Here is a 17,020-nt window from a genome sequence, read left to right as displayed (position 1 = left end):
GGGAGAGATCGGGCCAAGGGCGCCGATCACTGGGGGCCAAGGGGGCCCGCCCCCCAAAGTTCATGTGGGCCTTCCTATTTTATTTATGAATATACAATATTTGGCATAATTTGAGTGTAATTTGTCTTAAAATCTTCATAAATATACCTTCTGCATCTGAATGCCCCCCCCAATTTTACAGGGAAATCGGCGCCCTTGAATCGGGCCCCCAGAATCCATTCCCTATGAACGTTCTCGAACCATTTCATCATCACAATCTCCCTTTACGCTCGATGCGTTACATGCTTGGTTAAACTAAAATAACAAAAACTGTAATATGCCTGGATAAGGTTTATATATAAAATGAAAATATAATTAATACGATCTATTAGTAATGAGAATGTTTAAGCGCATGAACATAGAAATTAGTCCGATTTTCAACTGAGGCTTATCCTCGTTATATGAACAGTGCTAGTTTTAAACTGAAATATTTAGGATAAACAGAGATAAGAAAATACAAAATATCTTTCTTATTGTTTTTAAAGTCTAAAATATAAAATTCTCTTGATATAGCCTAATTCTAATTTTCCCTAAGCAGCTTTATCTATGCGTGAGTTGAACAATTGTTAATCGCAGCTTATTTGGTATACTAATTTCATATATTTAAAAATAATAATGCTAATTTTATTAGAAAGTTATTACAAATAATATTTATAGCATAAAGTGATGAGTAACGTGTAATTTAATTGTAGCAAACATTCGTTTAGACCATTTTAAAATAGTTTTCGAAAAAGAGCTATTTGTAAATTGAAGTGCCTGAATTCCGTAAGGAAGGAATGAAAACATTCTCACATTTGAACGATCTGAAAGAATTATTTTTAATATTACAAAAAAGATACGAAATCTAAGTAATAGAAGAACTTAAGTTCTTATTGTTACAACGATTAGACTAGATTAACGAGTAAGTTCCATTCTATTTGTTAGAATATCAGTAACATTGTTATCAATTTTTCATCTTCGATGTTTTCTTTTTTGTACAACGCCATTACGTTGCATCTGTGGTTGCATGAAGAAAACGGAATGGAGGTAAGTGTTCAGCGTCTGTAGTTTGGGAGGTTGTCTGTGAAGATAATTTGACTGTGCTTTTAAGGTGAAAACAAATCTTTGTTATACTGTTGTTAGTTTTGCATTATACACCGGCTTTAAAGAGCACACTTTTCCCTATTGGGAATCATTTGTTGTATAATTGTAAACGGTATATTACGTCTTCGTGTTTAGATTGGCGATTTGGCGTCACACCGAAATGGATGATGAAAATAAACTTAAAAAATACCAATTTTTTAACTTGCATAGGGAGTACTGTATTATCGCCATAAATGTTATTACACATTATGAGTAAGTTCTTTGGAATACATTTTAATACATATTTTTTCAACGTCCTGCTTTGTAATAAGAGGTGAATTTTCATAGAATTTCAAATAGATTACCAAATTTCGGGTGTGTATGAGGTCCTTTCCCAGTAATCCTTGTTATTTTAATTGTTACCGTACAAATTACAAATGTGACGACTGAATATAGTTGAAAACTTCAGGGAATTTATATAAACAACCATATAAACCAAATGCACCGATTAACAGAGATTGCGCTTCTAAGTAAAATTAAATTCAAATATCAAATTATCTTGGTACTGATTTATTGTATAAATCCATATATAAACTCACTGTATATATACTTGTTTTTCAGTAAATTGACATTTTGTACCTTTAACAATCATTTCTCGGGTGTGGATTAGCATTCGTCTGCCCAGATTTACTGTACGGGGGCTTCAGTATACATAATGACACCGACTTGTGTTAGGTCTCCAGAGAAACACGAATAGCTGTCTAACCGAGTCAGCGCAGGAGCGCAGTAGGGCCCCTGAGTGGAAGCAACGGGTGTCCTCCGTAGGGAGCTGGCGCGTTGGCGAAGATGGGCATACTCATCAGGGTTGGAAAAAACCATAGTTTTTATTGAAAAAGACGTTTTTTTGTTTAAACCCGGTTTTTTTGGTTTAAATAATTTCATCTACATATTTATATCACATGTGGACAGAAATAAGTTTGTTTCGCCTTAGTGTTATGCAACAACCGGGTTATGCTGCAAAGGGTCACATAAGCTTAAAGCGGAATCCAAACCGCTTCTCGGCTTATATCCTAGAGAAGTGTTCCTCCATTTGAACCCGAAACCGGGACTAATTGGCCACAAAAGCGATACGTTTGCCGACTCACTCACGAAGGACTCCTGGTAAAAATACGATGTACTAATCTTTACATACATGTTAATACAACATAATTGTTAAAAGTCATTTCAGAAGAACAAAAAGATAAACAGTTGCGTAGGTGAAATCATTATACAGAATTAGATATGGACAATTTCAAAATAGTGCAGAATACAGAAGAACTAATTTAGTCCAGGTTTGTTCACTACGACTTTTATTAGTCTTTAAGTTAAAGAAATACAATGACTTAATTTGCATATCAGTAAGAAAAGTGAATAAAGGTGGGAATTACTTGAGTCCACTTTAGCTCTGACCCATTTGTACATAAATGGATACCAAAGATACTTCTGATTTCAATAAATGGCTGGTGGAGTTTTATGATCTCCACTAAAAAGGTTCGGCATTTCGATGTATTTTATCAATAGTAAACATTATTAAAACGAAACAATATTTAGAATTTTTCCTTAATTGCAATTGCATATCAAAATAACAAACTATTAAAAAAAAATCACAAAAGAAACATTCATAAACTTATTTTTTTAAAAAAGTTGCTTTTGTAGTATAATATCTTTGAGGAATTTAGGTCTGAATATAATACGAATAATATATGGGAGGGAGACATGAAACCCACAATTGTATGTTCATCAAGATTTTACGAACACTTATACTTTTACGAACATTTTTCGTTTTATATTTAAACTTTTTTTTTTTTTTTTTTTTAAACAGCTGGTTTAAACCATGGCCTCGCCCCTTCCTCAATAGAGAGAAAGAGGCGACTGAAAATAGGCCTAGACCAAAACTTTTTAAACCAAACAATCTCTCTTTTTTTAACAGAATAAATGCTCTTAATGATTACAAGTTCTGTTCTTTTAACAATGAATGGATCATTTCATAATAAAATTACAGGACCATAAAAGATAAACACTTTACTTCCTGAAAGTCACCATGAGGAGGCCAGTGGAATTTTCTCAAGTCTTCTTTCAAAAATTTAATGGTGCACGCCTCTTTGTTGATGGAAATTATTCGTTCAAGATACCATGAGATGTCCTAGTAAACTGCATAGTATTTTTCTTTTTTTCTTTTATCTCTCCATTTTCTTCTGTGTCTTCATCATCACTCTCAATATCATCTATGCTGTTACTGTCCGAATCCAGAAGCTTTGGATCCAGTTCTTCTAATGTGCTATCTATTTCATCAGCGGTTTTCTTTTTCTTTTTTTTTTCTTTCTTTGTATCTGGGACTTGTTTTATTGAAGGTAGCCGTAATTTAGAGCCATTCGATGATTTACGTCTGACATTTGTTTCTGTCTTTCTTGTTGGATACTTTTGACTCTTCAAAAGTTTTGTTTACTTCGCTTTTTCTTCATCTTTGAGGCGTTTAGCTACCATTTTTGAGGTTAAGATCTCTCTTGCTACTTGTGTAACTTTCTTCCGCTTCCCTAACTTGGTTGAGTATTTAGCTACTTCGTTGACAGTTTGTGATAATTCTTTTCTGATGAAGAACTCGAAATTACTGACACCACTTGGCCTACTTTCTTCGTTTTCTGAAAATTTCAGTTCCATCCTTTCTGCTTCTGTAAGCTGATGACTGGGACCAGATCTGTTTTCTATCAAATGATCTGAGAAAGTAAATCTAGACGATGTAGAATCTTCTCTTGTTGTTGTGACAGAATGTGATTTAGCTGCAGATGCTGCTGAAACTTGGGTACCTGTTAATGCTGCAGAGTCTGGAACACTTGCTGATGCTGGAAAAAGCGGGATACTGTTGGACTCCTCCGTTGCCAGAGTAGGACTAATTATTGATGCTGTAGAAACTGTTGTATCTGTAGATCTGTTCACTTGAGTCATCTCAGTGTAGAAGTACGTGTATGCCTCTGCGATGAACTGGAACCAGACACTGCTAATTCACGCTGAAGTCTTGCAAATTTGACTTGATCATATGCTGTAGATAGGAATGTCTGGAAGTTAACAGAAAGAATCCCAGTAGACATAAAAATCTGATCGTAGATTTCGAGACTTAAATCATTCTTCTCACAACACTCCAAGTTGCTCTCCAAACTTGTTTTGTTAAGATTTTTCCTGGGAACTTTGTTATGCTGTAGTAGAAGTTGGTTCAGCCATAAAGTGACTAACATTTGGTGGGAATTTAACGAGCACAGCGTCATTTTCTTGGACAGCTTTAACAAGACTGTAGCTAATATGGAACTTCACACTGTCAAAAAATAACTTCCTGTTACGTTTTTATCTTTTGGTGGAATATTGGTAACAAAAAGTTCCGTAAACCATTTGATGAAGAGGTTACTGTCCATCCATCCATTTTCTTGGACAGCATAAAAGGTGCCAGGAAATTCATATTTTCGGTGTGAAAGTAGACCACATCTGCTTTCCCATAAAAATAATAAAAGGGGGCATTTTGGACCCGTGTGCTACTCCACATGCAAGAACTATTTTGTTAGTTTTCTGTTCCTGCTGTAGTTTTTGATACTCTTTTTGTCCCTTTTTCGGCCACAATACTGATATCCTTTGGATCGTGTGTGAAAGGTGTTTCGTCACAATTGAAAATAAAGTTTGCATCATCTGACCCAAACTTCTCTTCCCTGTACATCTTTCCAGCGTCTTCGTAAAATTCGCGCATTACAAATGGGTCTGTACCTCCTACTCTTTGTGAACTGAGGGCTTCACCTTTTCGAATTACCAATTTTCGGATGTTTTTTTAGGGAACAAATGGAACCAGTCATTACTAGGACCTTCTCCATCTTTCCATCTTGTTTGAATCTTCTTGGTTAGTTTTCACTAACTGGAGTGTCTCTTTCTTTGTTAGTCCCTCCCCATGAACTGCACACATTCACGAAGAAATTCAGTAATTGCTTCTTAATCTGCTTCTGAAAATTCTGTTTTTGGCCCACCACCGACGATGCCAATCCCTATTTTGCAGTGTTTGCCCAATTTGGACGATGGAATATTAACTCTTCTGGCAGCTTCACGAATGCTAAGGCCTCTTCGCACTGCATCTGCTGCTTAAGTTTTCTTGCGAATAACACACCCTTAAATGTCTACTTTTGTATGTTCTTGGCATTTTAATCTTCAGTTAGTGAACCCGAAAAGATCAAAAGACTGTCTCTTATAGCCCCGACAGAACAAAAAAATGGATTAATAAGAGACGCATTTTCTGGCAAGCTCACTTCTCAGAGAAAAACTAGAACAATTCCACTTTGAAGTATCACTAATGCTGTAGAAATTTATGTAAACAATTTTTTAGAAACATTTATAATTAAGTTGTAAAAACAATTCTTCACGAAAAAGATTGACTTTTGTACCTAAAGTTTTTGGTAGAATTTTTAAAAGGCAGAAAAGAAGGTAAAGAAGTTGCCTAAATGCATTGAACTTTTCTAGGCTTGTACACAGAAAGATACAGTAAGCTGTGAAATTTATTCGGTTTTTCTGATGATAAACCAAACTGTCAGTAATGTTGTCTCTTATTACCCCATCTTCCCTTATGTTTTTGTTCCTGAAAGTGAAGTGTTGCTTATGTTAGCAGAAGTTAGTACATAAAAAATTATACTAGCAAATTATTTTCAAATTTATTTTCTTTTTAAATATTTTTGTAATTGGCACACTGAATGTATACATATTGCTAATATATTTAATATTTGAAGTTTTTCAGATCAATATCAAGAAGAAGAAATGTTGAGTAGGGTTATTGGTTTAACTTGAAATATTTGATAATGATCTAACCGAAACATGGAGACTAGCGAAGCGATACCTGTGACAATTAAATGGATTTCCCAAGGTGAGTATGTATTAATAATTACTCGATATGTAGGTGTGATTAGGAAGAGGACCTTTATTTATTTATTTATTTATTTATTTTTTTAGTTACATCCGAATGAATAGTACAACTTGATGGAAAGTGGGAGTAGCAACCATTTTTTCCTTATACCATATCATCTCGAGGTGCGAATTCAGTGAAATCGTAGAATTAAAAAATTGTGACTGGTTCAGAAAAAGAGCCCATGTCTTCTTGGTACTCTAGCCACCACTCAGTTCACTTCCACAGAAGTAATATGTTTGTACTCTTCAGACAATCCTCAACTATTCAAACAATCTTCACCGATCCAGTTGCTCCTTTTCATACATTGAATTTAATTTTACATAGTTCCCTGTAATTCAAAGAAAAAAGATGTATTACTTTGTTTGCTTTTCTGTACTCTTACCATCGACTCATTAGTTTCATCTTTCGCGCTGTATAAACGCTGGATTCAGCGGAGCTACAGTATCACATAACTGCATTTCAAGCTAGCACCGTCCACCGTGACAAGCACTTTTGCTTTTTTTTTTTTTTTCTGTTTTCCCTCTTTATGTGATGAAAAGTTTAGTGAGAGAATTTGTAGTCTATCTTTTCTTAGTGTTTGATTATGTTTCCATTATATTGTTGTAAGTAAATAATTTTCTTAAAGGTGTAAAACTCACCTGTCTATCTTGTGAATCCTGGTTATTGAATACTTATATATACATATATAGGGGTGGGACAAAAAAATCTAAAAAGTTTGCAAAAGTGTGAAAATCATACCTAGTATGGTGTGGGGCCTCCTTTTGCGTCCAAAATAGCTTGGATACGTGGAATGGACGTATACAGCTTCTAAATCGTGGCATGTCTAATTTTGTACCATTGTTCCTGCAAAACATGCTCCAGTTTTTTAAGGGATGTTGGTGGAGGGTAATGAGACTGAACACGCCTCTCTAACTCAGACCACAATGGCTCAATGATGTTAAGATTTGGTGATTGTGAGACCCAGGGGAGGTGTGATGACTCCTGGTCATGCTCCTCAAATCATGATTTCACCGTTTTTGCAGCGTGACAGGCTGCCAAATCATCTTGGTAGATGCCATCACCATCAGGGAACAATATTTGGGCCATGGGTAGAACCTGGTCCCCCAAAATGGCCTCATACGCCTTAGCATTCATCATTCCATACAGGGCTATGATGGGACCTGCAGAAATCCACGATATCACTGCCCATACTGTAACAGAACCACCCCCATGCTTTACAGTTAGGAGCAGACCAGTCTGTATCATAGGCCTGCGACGGTGTTCTCCACACGTAAACACGACCGGTTGTTGGAAACAAGTTGAAGATCGATTCATCGGACCACATTACGTGTTTTCACTGCTCATGAGTCCACGCCTTATGGTCCTTGCACCACTGGATACGCCTCTTCGCATTTATTGCTGTGACCAGGGGTTTGGCGATAGCGGCCCTGACATGAATGTTCATTTTATGAAGTTCCCGTCGCATGTTTTCAATGAAACCGGGTTCTGTAGGCCAGAATTGAGTTCAGACGTAATTTTCATTGCAGTGGTCTTCTTCTTAGCTGCTACAATCCGTTTTAACGCCCTCCGGTCCCTATCTGACAGGATTGTCTTTCGACCACTGTTGTGCTTTGCAGACGTCGTTTGCCCATGAATTGTGTATGCCCTCGTGACATTGGGCACAGTGCCTTTCGATACCCCCACAATGTTCACTACTGTTGCCACTGAAGCTCCAATCAGATGGGCACCAACGATCATGCCTCTTTGGAAGTCTGTCAGGTCGCCCATTTTACCGCACCGCTTTCACACCACGACACTCACAGGTTACCTGGTTACTGCTGACGAAAGAGGTAGGTTCACATGACACATTGAAAAAAAAAAAAAAAATCGGCAACCGCAACACGTGTTGTACAGTGGAGGGCCAAACTTACGTTACCTGTATGAAGTTTAGAGTTTTTTATCCATCCCCTGTATATATATCGAGTGGATTTCATTTGGTCATAATAACATCTGTAAGAATTGTCCAGTTTTAATGCTGTTTATTGTAATTGACTCAGGAAGGATGAAACTTTTATGCACCATTTGTTGTGGTAAAGTTTTTTGTATGCAAGTAATGTGGTAACCGGAAAACCGCTGAAATGGCGATTTTTCTTTTTCAATTTCTTTTTAGAACTAGTGGATTTTATTCTGTTATAACATCTGTAAAAACTGTCGACATTTATTGCACTTCGTTGCAAATGACTCAGGATGGTAATCACTTACCTTTAAAGCAGATATTGGAAATGACTCGAACCCGTCGCTCCATGTTCGCTGCAGTAGCCCACAAAGTATCCTGGGTGATGTTTGCAATTTCTCTTGTGATGTTAGCTTGCAAGTGTTCCGGTGCTTCGGAGGGTATATCGGCACATACGACCCTTCAGGTAACTCCCACAGGAAATAATCTGGGGTCGCGGGGACCACAAGTTCTTAGAAATGATCCGATCATCAAAGTAACTGGTGATCAGGACCATACTTTCATGAGATTTGCTTCATGTGGCCCCATCATTCTGATGATAACCTTCTTTTAGTTCATTGTCGTCTACTTGTTGGAAAAATTCATTAAAAATGTCAATTTCTCGAAAGAAATGGATCCCAGTATTCGTGTTGCGGACACAGCATACCGCACTCCAATTTTGATGGAATGGAGCAATACCTCAGTAATTTGATTCGGATTTTCTGATGCCCCCATGTGCATATTCTGAGAGTTCACGTAGCCACACAAGTGGAACCATGCTTCGTCTGTAAACCACATGCTTTGCAATATGTCAAAAAAATATTGACAGTAGGTTACCGTTTATTCCGATCTTGGCAACGCAATTCTTGAACAGCAGCTATTTTGTAAGGTCGTAATCGGGCTGTCTTGGCAACTTTTTAGCACGTAGAATAGCTGTATCTCATCTCTTGGAATAAACGCCAGAGAGAGTTTCTTGGTGACCTCATAAGACGAGCCGTGACATCAGTAACAACACCTTCACTTTGTGATCAATGCTTACTTCTTTCACTAAGAAACGACCCAGTCGTTTCCAGCTTCTTTACCAGTACCAATATTGTGTCCTGTTTAAGGTTGATTTAAAGGGACAAGTTTTGTCGATAGATGTCACTACAGTCTTCGTGTCTCTCTCATGTATTTTTTATTTAGAATTTTCATTATTGTTGGAATGGATTTTCAAACCTTTAAAAATATAACTTTCAACAATGAAGAAAATTCTAAATAAAAAATTGGCACGAGTTGTTGCCTTTGATTGATTATGAAGTTCCTTGTCTAAAAATTTGAACTCTCTAAGCTGAAACTTGTGAGAGAAATCGTGAATTTTCGCGAAAGGTATAACTATATAAGAGAGATACGAAGACTAGTGACATCTATCGACAAAGCTTGTCCCTTTACACCAACCTTGATTTAAAGGGACAAGTTTTGTCGATAGATGTCACTACAGTCTTCGTATCTCATGTATTTTTTACCTTTCACGAAAATTCACTATTTCTCTTACAGATTTCAACCTAGAGACTTCAAATTTTTAGAGAAGGAATTTCATAGTCTATCGAAGGCAACAATCCGTGCCGATTTTTTATTTAGAATTTTCATTATTGTTGGAATGGATTTTCAAACCTTTAAAAATATAACTTTCAACAATGAAGAAAATTCTAAATAAAAAATTGGCACGAGTTGTTGCCTTTGATTGATTATGAAGTTCCTTGTCTAAAAATTTGAACTCTCTAAGCTGAAACTTGTGAGAGAAATCGTGAATTTTCGCGAAAGGTATAACTATATAAGAGAGATACGAAGACTAGTGACATCTATCGACAAAGCTTGTCCCTTTACACCAACCTTACTTACACGTACGTCATACTTCCACTGAGCGGCAATGGAACAAATTTTCTAGTACGTTTCATTAACCCATTAGCGCCGTGCGTGATCATATGATCACAGCAGTTAGTATTTATGAAAATAAGAATTGTATAACATACTTTCAGTAATTTCTTTACACTTTGTGTGTTGACTACTAGGAGAAGGTTCTCTTAATGAAATTCAGACAAAACAAATTCCACATTACGGCGTGAATGTAACCTAGAGGTACAGATATCCGCAACGCGCCAGAAATACAAGAAAAATGCATCGTCCTCGCAGTAAGTATTAAAAAAGAATCTTATATCTTATCCTTTCAAATTATTTTCTGCTGGTTTATGTTTTAGAGATGTCAAAAGTTGTTACAGATTACATTTCACTCATCTGAAAATATTTGGTTCATGGGTATTGACGTTTTCCACCAGTGTGATCATATGAACACGCAAGGCGCTTAAGTAGCTTCTTGTCTCTTACGTACGTACGTATAGGTGTCAATAATACAGTAAAATTTTGCAGGTCTATCAATTTAGAACAGATTGTACATGCTTTCAGTTAACTTACTCTATTCTTTTTACTTTATGATGATGATGATGATGATGATTATTATTATTATTATTATTATTATTATTATTATTATTATTATTATTATTATTATTATTATTATTATTATTATTTGAAATGACTTTTGCAACTCCTGTTACTGGTAATTGTATGGTTTTTCCTTTAGACACAGATTTCTTTCACTTCAACAAATTCTTGATATTTTAGAATCGGATGACGTGCATGACATGCAAGACATGCTGAACCTCCGAGACCTAACTTCTTTTCGGATGAAGATTCGGGAAAAGGGGTGGAAATGGACAAGCTTACAGGCTGCCAACTTACCAGTCATGCTAATACAGATAATACTTGACTTGGTGAAGATGATGTGACAACTCTGTCGTTACAACTGCGTTACGTGTAACGGGGTTCAGCCTGTTTTTAATGTCGAACAAAATTTCCAAAATGAAAACAGAAAGTACTCGTTCGTATGAATTCGGAGAATATTAGCAAGCACATGATACTTACCAATCAAATGGACCAGGATATATCATATTATAGAATTAGAATCAAGTCCAAAAAGTGGTGGTGGGCGCCTCTCTCTTGGATGATTGATGTATCGCACGAATCACATGGCTAATGTTGAGAAAAGCCAGAATAGGCATCTCACACTTAGAATTTGCAAGATATATTGTACAAACTTATTTGCAAAATTATAAAGCCATTCTATTAGATGCAGGGCTTTCCAGCCATTTCTGAGTCCAGCAGTTAACAACACCATGTAAGGGATGAAGTTTGTCTTTATGGGAGAAACCACTTAGTGGTTCGGTTTAAGCGTAAACGTTGTGCAAGTACACTGTGTTCAAACACAGTACCAACGAAATGTTTCAAATGTACCATGGGTTTGTGCGCCTACAAACTTTTTTTTTCGATTTCCATAAAGTCCCATAAATATTGGGCTCCATAACCTGATATTTCCATAGTCCAAATACTGTGTTTGTTTTTGCTTTTTAAAGTGTAATAATTTCTAAGACAATAAGTGTCTCTTTTCTTTTCCATATGTGTTAATAATTTAACAGGGCATCCACTTAATCATGATATACGAAAGTACTTAAACGCCTAGCGTGTTCATATGATCACGGGGCACCCCAACAAAACCGCTTACGTCACGAACTCAAAATTTCTCATAAATGGTCTTTACATCTAAATAACTCAAAATTACGAATTTCACTGAAAATAAAATCAAAAAATAATTTCGGCGTTAATGGGTTAAAAACACATTATTCCAAAGTGTATGACATGGTAAACAGTTCAGCTCACAACATACAATACGGACGTTATCGCGTCAGTCTTAGTCAATGCGCTTCGTGGTGACATCTGTCATCTGAGCGCAAAACATCTTCCTGTCATTCGAGTGTTGTCACGTGCTTTAATGCATTAGATGAGGACTTTCATACTTTTCGCTTTGAAGCGCTGAAGCATTTTGGCAGTTTTTCTGTTATCATTCTTTGCATACACTGAACACTATCACAACGAATGATACATAAAAATATTTCATCCTTCCTGCGTAATTTGCAAGAAACCGCATTAAAATTGGACAATTTTTACAGATGCTACGACCGAATGAAATCCATTCTTATACATACTGTACACACACACATATATATATATATATATATATATATATATATATATATATATATATATATATCCTCCCTGTACATATATATTACAACATTAAATAGTTGTGAATCTTATGTTGAGGCTAGGGCTGGCTATTTTGATTGGTTTTAAAGCTGATATTGTAATGTTACCAGCAAGTGTAAGTTATGCAACCCTCATGTTACAAGTTTTGTACTATTAGTCTGCACCACTCCGCTTTGTTGCACTAGCTTCTTTATACAATAATGTAGGAGTTTTCCTGAAAAATATACGAGTAACAAAATCGTCCGAAGAACAAATGAGTTGGTTATATTTTGTAATGTGAACCGCTTGAAGTGAAGTGATAACCAATGAACTCAAAGGCTTACTTTTATATTAGACGTCGAATTTTCGCTGACAGCTGTCAGCCATTATTGTGACTTATATGAAGGACGATGTTTGGTAGTGATAGGATGTATGGAAATTAATGAAACGAAATTGGCCAAAGCAGCAAATGTATATTAATAACACTTGTGTAACAGTTACGGCAATGAATACCGTCTTCATCAGACGTTATCAGGCAGAAAAGGCGGTGTTAAAATGCCGAAACTGTTACACAAGTATTAATATATATTTGGTGCTTTGTCAGATTTGCATTATTAATACTGAGGAATAGTTCCAAAGCTATATTGAGCAAGATAAAATGGAAATTAAATGTTTACACTCATAAATACGAGGGCTATTCAGAAATTTGACGTTTTGAAATTTAAAAAAAGAAGTAACAGAATAAACAAACCAAATTGTATTATATACATTTGAAAGGTACTCTCTTAAGCTATTTTTTCACATAATTGCCATGCAAAATAAAGCACTTATCGTACTGTGGCACAAGTTTTTCGTTGCCGTCGCGGTAGAAATCTGCTGCCTACGATTTCAATCACTGGCTTACACTGGCGTGCAGTTCGGCGTTAGTATCAAAGCGTTGTGTAGCGAGCCATGTCTTCATCGCTGGGAAGAGGTGGTAGTCACTCGGCGCCAAATCCGAGCTGTATGGTGGGTGATCGAACAGCTTCCATCCAAAACCACCCAAGAGTTCTCGGGTACGCTTGGCCGTGTGTGGACGTGCGTTGTCGTGAAAAATCAACACCTCCGCTCTGAGTTCTCCCAGCGCTTGTTGGCGATGGATTTTATTTTTTTTTATTTTTATTTTTTTTATTTTTATTTTTATTTTATTTTATTTTTATTTTTTTTTTTTTTTTCCAATGAAAACCTAATCACAGAACGCACTCACAAGAGACGGGGGATTTCATATTGCAGCGCACATTGTACCATGTCGCAGGATGCACAGTAAGAGCGTCACAGTTCTCACGCTACCACAGCTAGATGCGTTCTGAGTGTGGCAACGTTCTGACACCAAGATGACGACTAGCCTCGCCTACTGCCGCGATAGGCCAAAACGTCTGGTACTGTCTGGATACCCCTCGTAAAAACATCTAGCTGCTCCATGGAATACACATATTAAATCTCCCTTGTTTTAGTGTTGGGGTGTTGCAACTCGTGAGAAACACGTTGGAAAAAACATAACAAATATCACGAAACCTCCGATTTCGTTTTTGTTCTAATATCGCATAATAGAAACCTAAAACGCTCATAGTTTATCAGTTAAAAGGGAATATCATTTACATTATATTCTGTTTTTCTAAAAATAATTCAAGTACAAGTGATTTATAAAATCAACAAAAATTATTTTGTTAAATCATGATGTTTTTCTGGCGAAGCTTTGTAATGTAAGTGCCTTGGAGTATTACTCAGATTTTTTTTTTTTTTTCTAGATGTGCCAAAGCTAAAGAACATGTTATGATATATTTTATTAATTTTTCAGGAAATGAGAATGAGGTACAAATAGAACCTACCATTCACGGAGCCTATTATTACGAGGAAGTTGTAGATGGTTCTGACTCGAAAGGAGACTCTGATAAAATTAAAAACCCTGCAATAATAGAGGAAAAAGATGGCAGTGAGACGCCCTCTGCAATAATTTTGAATGTCCAAGGCTGTATGGAACCGGTTGAGAACAACTGCAGCTTACAGATTCAGTTGAGTCAACTGTGCCGCATTTGTGCCACTATTAGTGATAATGTTGTGCCAATATTTGGTGAGAAGGGTATGGAAGAGCAGCTTGAGAAGAAAATACATGACCATTTGCCCATTAAGGTAAGATTTTATTCTGTACAGTTATTTTCGAGTATATTTATACATTGCATTTGTGGAAATATTTTGATCAAGAAGGGTGGTATTCAAGAATTATCGAATAAAAACATTGATTAATCCATTTCGAAGTTGCATTAAATTAAATCCAGTATGGAAATTAAATAGAAACGATTCAGTTTTTTTTTCCCTTTGTTATGTATTTACATTTTCAAGTATCATAGTTTCCAATTCACAAGTTGAATTAATTGTATAGTACATAAATTATTGTTTTCACTGTATAAAGTATTTATATAGTTCAGTGCACTTCAAAAATACTAATTTGTGTTAAATAAGCTAACTTACCTGTTACCAAGAATCCAGTACGGTTGACTACATTTTGTCGTAATGTAAACAGCTTGAAAATCAACCGTATTAATAAACTTGAAAGGTACTCACTTTGTCTCCCTAAATTATTATACATGTTTGTTTAAAAAAAATTATATTGAACGTTGAATTTCCAAAGCATGTAAATTTGAATCGTTGAACGTTGTTTTTCTCCAAATATGATTTTATTTTTAGATTCTGATTCACGTGGTATGATGAAGTGAACTGCTAAAAATGGTAATTTATAATCTGTTGAGAGGAAACATGTTGTTTAAAACTGAAGATATAAAAATGTGTTTCTTAAGTTCTTTAATAAAGTTGTGTTGATACATAGTGAAAATTGTATGACTGAACCGGGACTCGAACTCAGGATCCTTGGCGCACCGTACCGATGCATTAACCGCTAAGCTAAAAACTCCACTCCCATAAGATCCATACTTTCTCCCCACTCTTCAATTCGAAGATCTTTCACTCAGAAGGAACCTTCGCAAAGTGTTGCACTCAGCTTTTCATGAAATTTTGTAGGTAAAATGTCCAAATACGGGTCTTTTCGTTTTTTCGGAAAAACGTTTTAAGAAGGCTAATCCTCCCCCCCTCTGAAATTGTCTCTAACCAGTGCTGAAATCTACAGAAAGACATGGATAATTGAAATGGAACTTCATACACAAATAGTAGGTGTTTTTCTTTGCTGCGAAAAAACAGTTTAAGAGAGCAGAAATCTCCTCCAAACATGCTGTTTCATAAAATTAATTTGTTTTGCGATACTTCTAACTATACATAAATACTATATACATATACATGCATAGTAAAGAAAAGAATCCTCTGGTCGGAAAAACACAGTTGCCTTTTCACATTATATATAGACCTGGAAATCTGTGAATTGTAACCTGGGAAACCAGGAAAAGTCAGACAATTTGTGCTTGTTAAATAAGTGCGAACCCTGATAAAAGATTGTTTTGGGTAAGACCGTATATAACAAATTTAAAATTTTAGAGGATAGGTTACTTTTTTTTCTTTGGTTTTCGTCCCATATTTTACAGATTATATTAGTAATTTAGATAGGTATGTGGGGACCACAAACAACCTAAATTACAGAAAATATATTTCTAAAATATAGCACGAAAATTAAAGAAGAAAAGGAACCTATTCCTTTGTTTGTTCTATGAGCCCTTATCCAAATTAATCCTTCATAGAGCATACAGACTGTGTTTTGTGTTACTTAGTGCGTTGTTTGGATCTTTAGGTGGTTGTTTTGTGTATATTTTCTCATAAGGTAAATTTAATGTATCTGCAAAGATAGGAAGATGCGAGAATATCGGGAAGTTGGTGTATCTATTGATTTGTTCCTTAAAAATGTAACTGTGAGGTAACATTTAAATGTATAAAGTAGTTGCTTTGTATAAAAGCGTATATCACAATTGTTTTACAGGTAATGAAAAGTGACAAGTTGCCGATACAAGTATGTGAGGAATGTATCGTGAAGCTGAATGTATGTAATGACTTAGTAAAATGTAGTCTTCAAGCAGAAAAGACTTTAACTTCCCTGTTGCAATTAACTGAACAAGTTAGTCAGGAGGTGAGCAATTTTTTTTTTTTTTACTGATTTCCTCCCAAACCGAAGTCTCTTAATTAGCGATAGAAATATTTTCATTCTTTAAATGAACTGGTGCCTTCATCCATGGTTAATGGTGTTGGATATCATGCATTGTAAAATGAGAATGGTTGTAGATAACTTCAGCCTATTGGATATTGTCTCAAAACGTAGAAGAACAGAGAAATTAATACAACGATTATGAAGGTGTAAATAAGAAGTTCCTGGTTAAATAGGTTGTTGCTCAGAAATCAAATACTGGAGTAATGAAAAAAGACAGCTATTGAAATAGAGAGAAAGGTATATTGTTCTGTATAATGTTCCTATGTTGGTGAAACACGATGCGATACCAGGATCAAGTAAACAGTTTCCTAAAAGTTGATAAAAACAAGTTTCGTAGGTTGAACCAGAAGAAAAATTGCTTTGGTGCAGTACCTTGTCGAACAGAAGAAAATGCCCAGTAATCATTGCAACCTTATAAGATTGTATCACTAATTATTATTATAACTATACACTTCATGTAACAAGAGTATTATAAATAGTGTGTTCTTATATATTGTAAATCTAACTACCTTACAGAAATGTGTGTTAAAAGAATACGTTTGTATGTGAGTGAAATTCTTGAGTTGGTTAATTTTGAAGTGGGCATAAGGTGTTCCATCCAGATGTTACCATTCAGCTCCGCATGATTGATTGAAAATATAAGTGATACGCGTTATCCGTAAACTCCGCGTGTGTTCTAAAA

The 17,020-nt window shown here is 35.7% G+C and overlaps 1 protein-coding gene across 5 annotated transcripts in view; it reads left to right on the top strand.

Annotated features, from left to right (window-relative positions):
- Positions 1-811: 811 nt before the first annotated feature.
- The window catches only part of LOC145663974 (uncharacterized), a 32,308-nt gene continuing 16,099 nt past the window's right edge, over positions 812-17,020 (top strand). The window contains exons 1-4 of one of the 5 annotated variants that reach the window (XM_081730226.1): positions 812-940; positions 5,892-6,025; positions 13,993-14,324; positions 16,114-16,260. In XM_081730226.1, the coding sequence (XP_081586352.1) occupies positions 5,977-6,025; positions 13,993-14,324; positions 16,114-16,260 (528 nt within the window). In that variant the 5' untranslated portion in view covers positions 812-940; positions 5,892-5,976. The other 4 variants (XM_081730223.1, XM_081730224.1, XM_081730225.1 and 1 more) reach the window with 4 other exon arrangements.

Source organism: Thermobia domestica, chromosome 11 (genome assembly GCF_964235325.1).
Source record: "Thermobia domestica chromosome 11, izTheDome1.hap1.1, whole genome shotgun sequence".
Taxonomy (NCBI): domain Eukaryota; kingdom Metazoa; phylum Arthropoda; class Insecta; order Zygentoma; family Lepismatidae; genus Thermobia; species Thermobia domestica.
The sequence above is the reverse complement of the archived record's forward strand: the minus strand, read 5'-3'. Positions and strand labels throughout refer to the sequence as shown.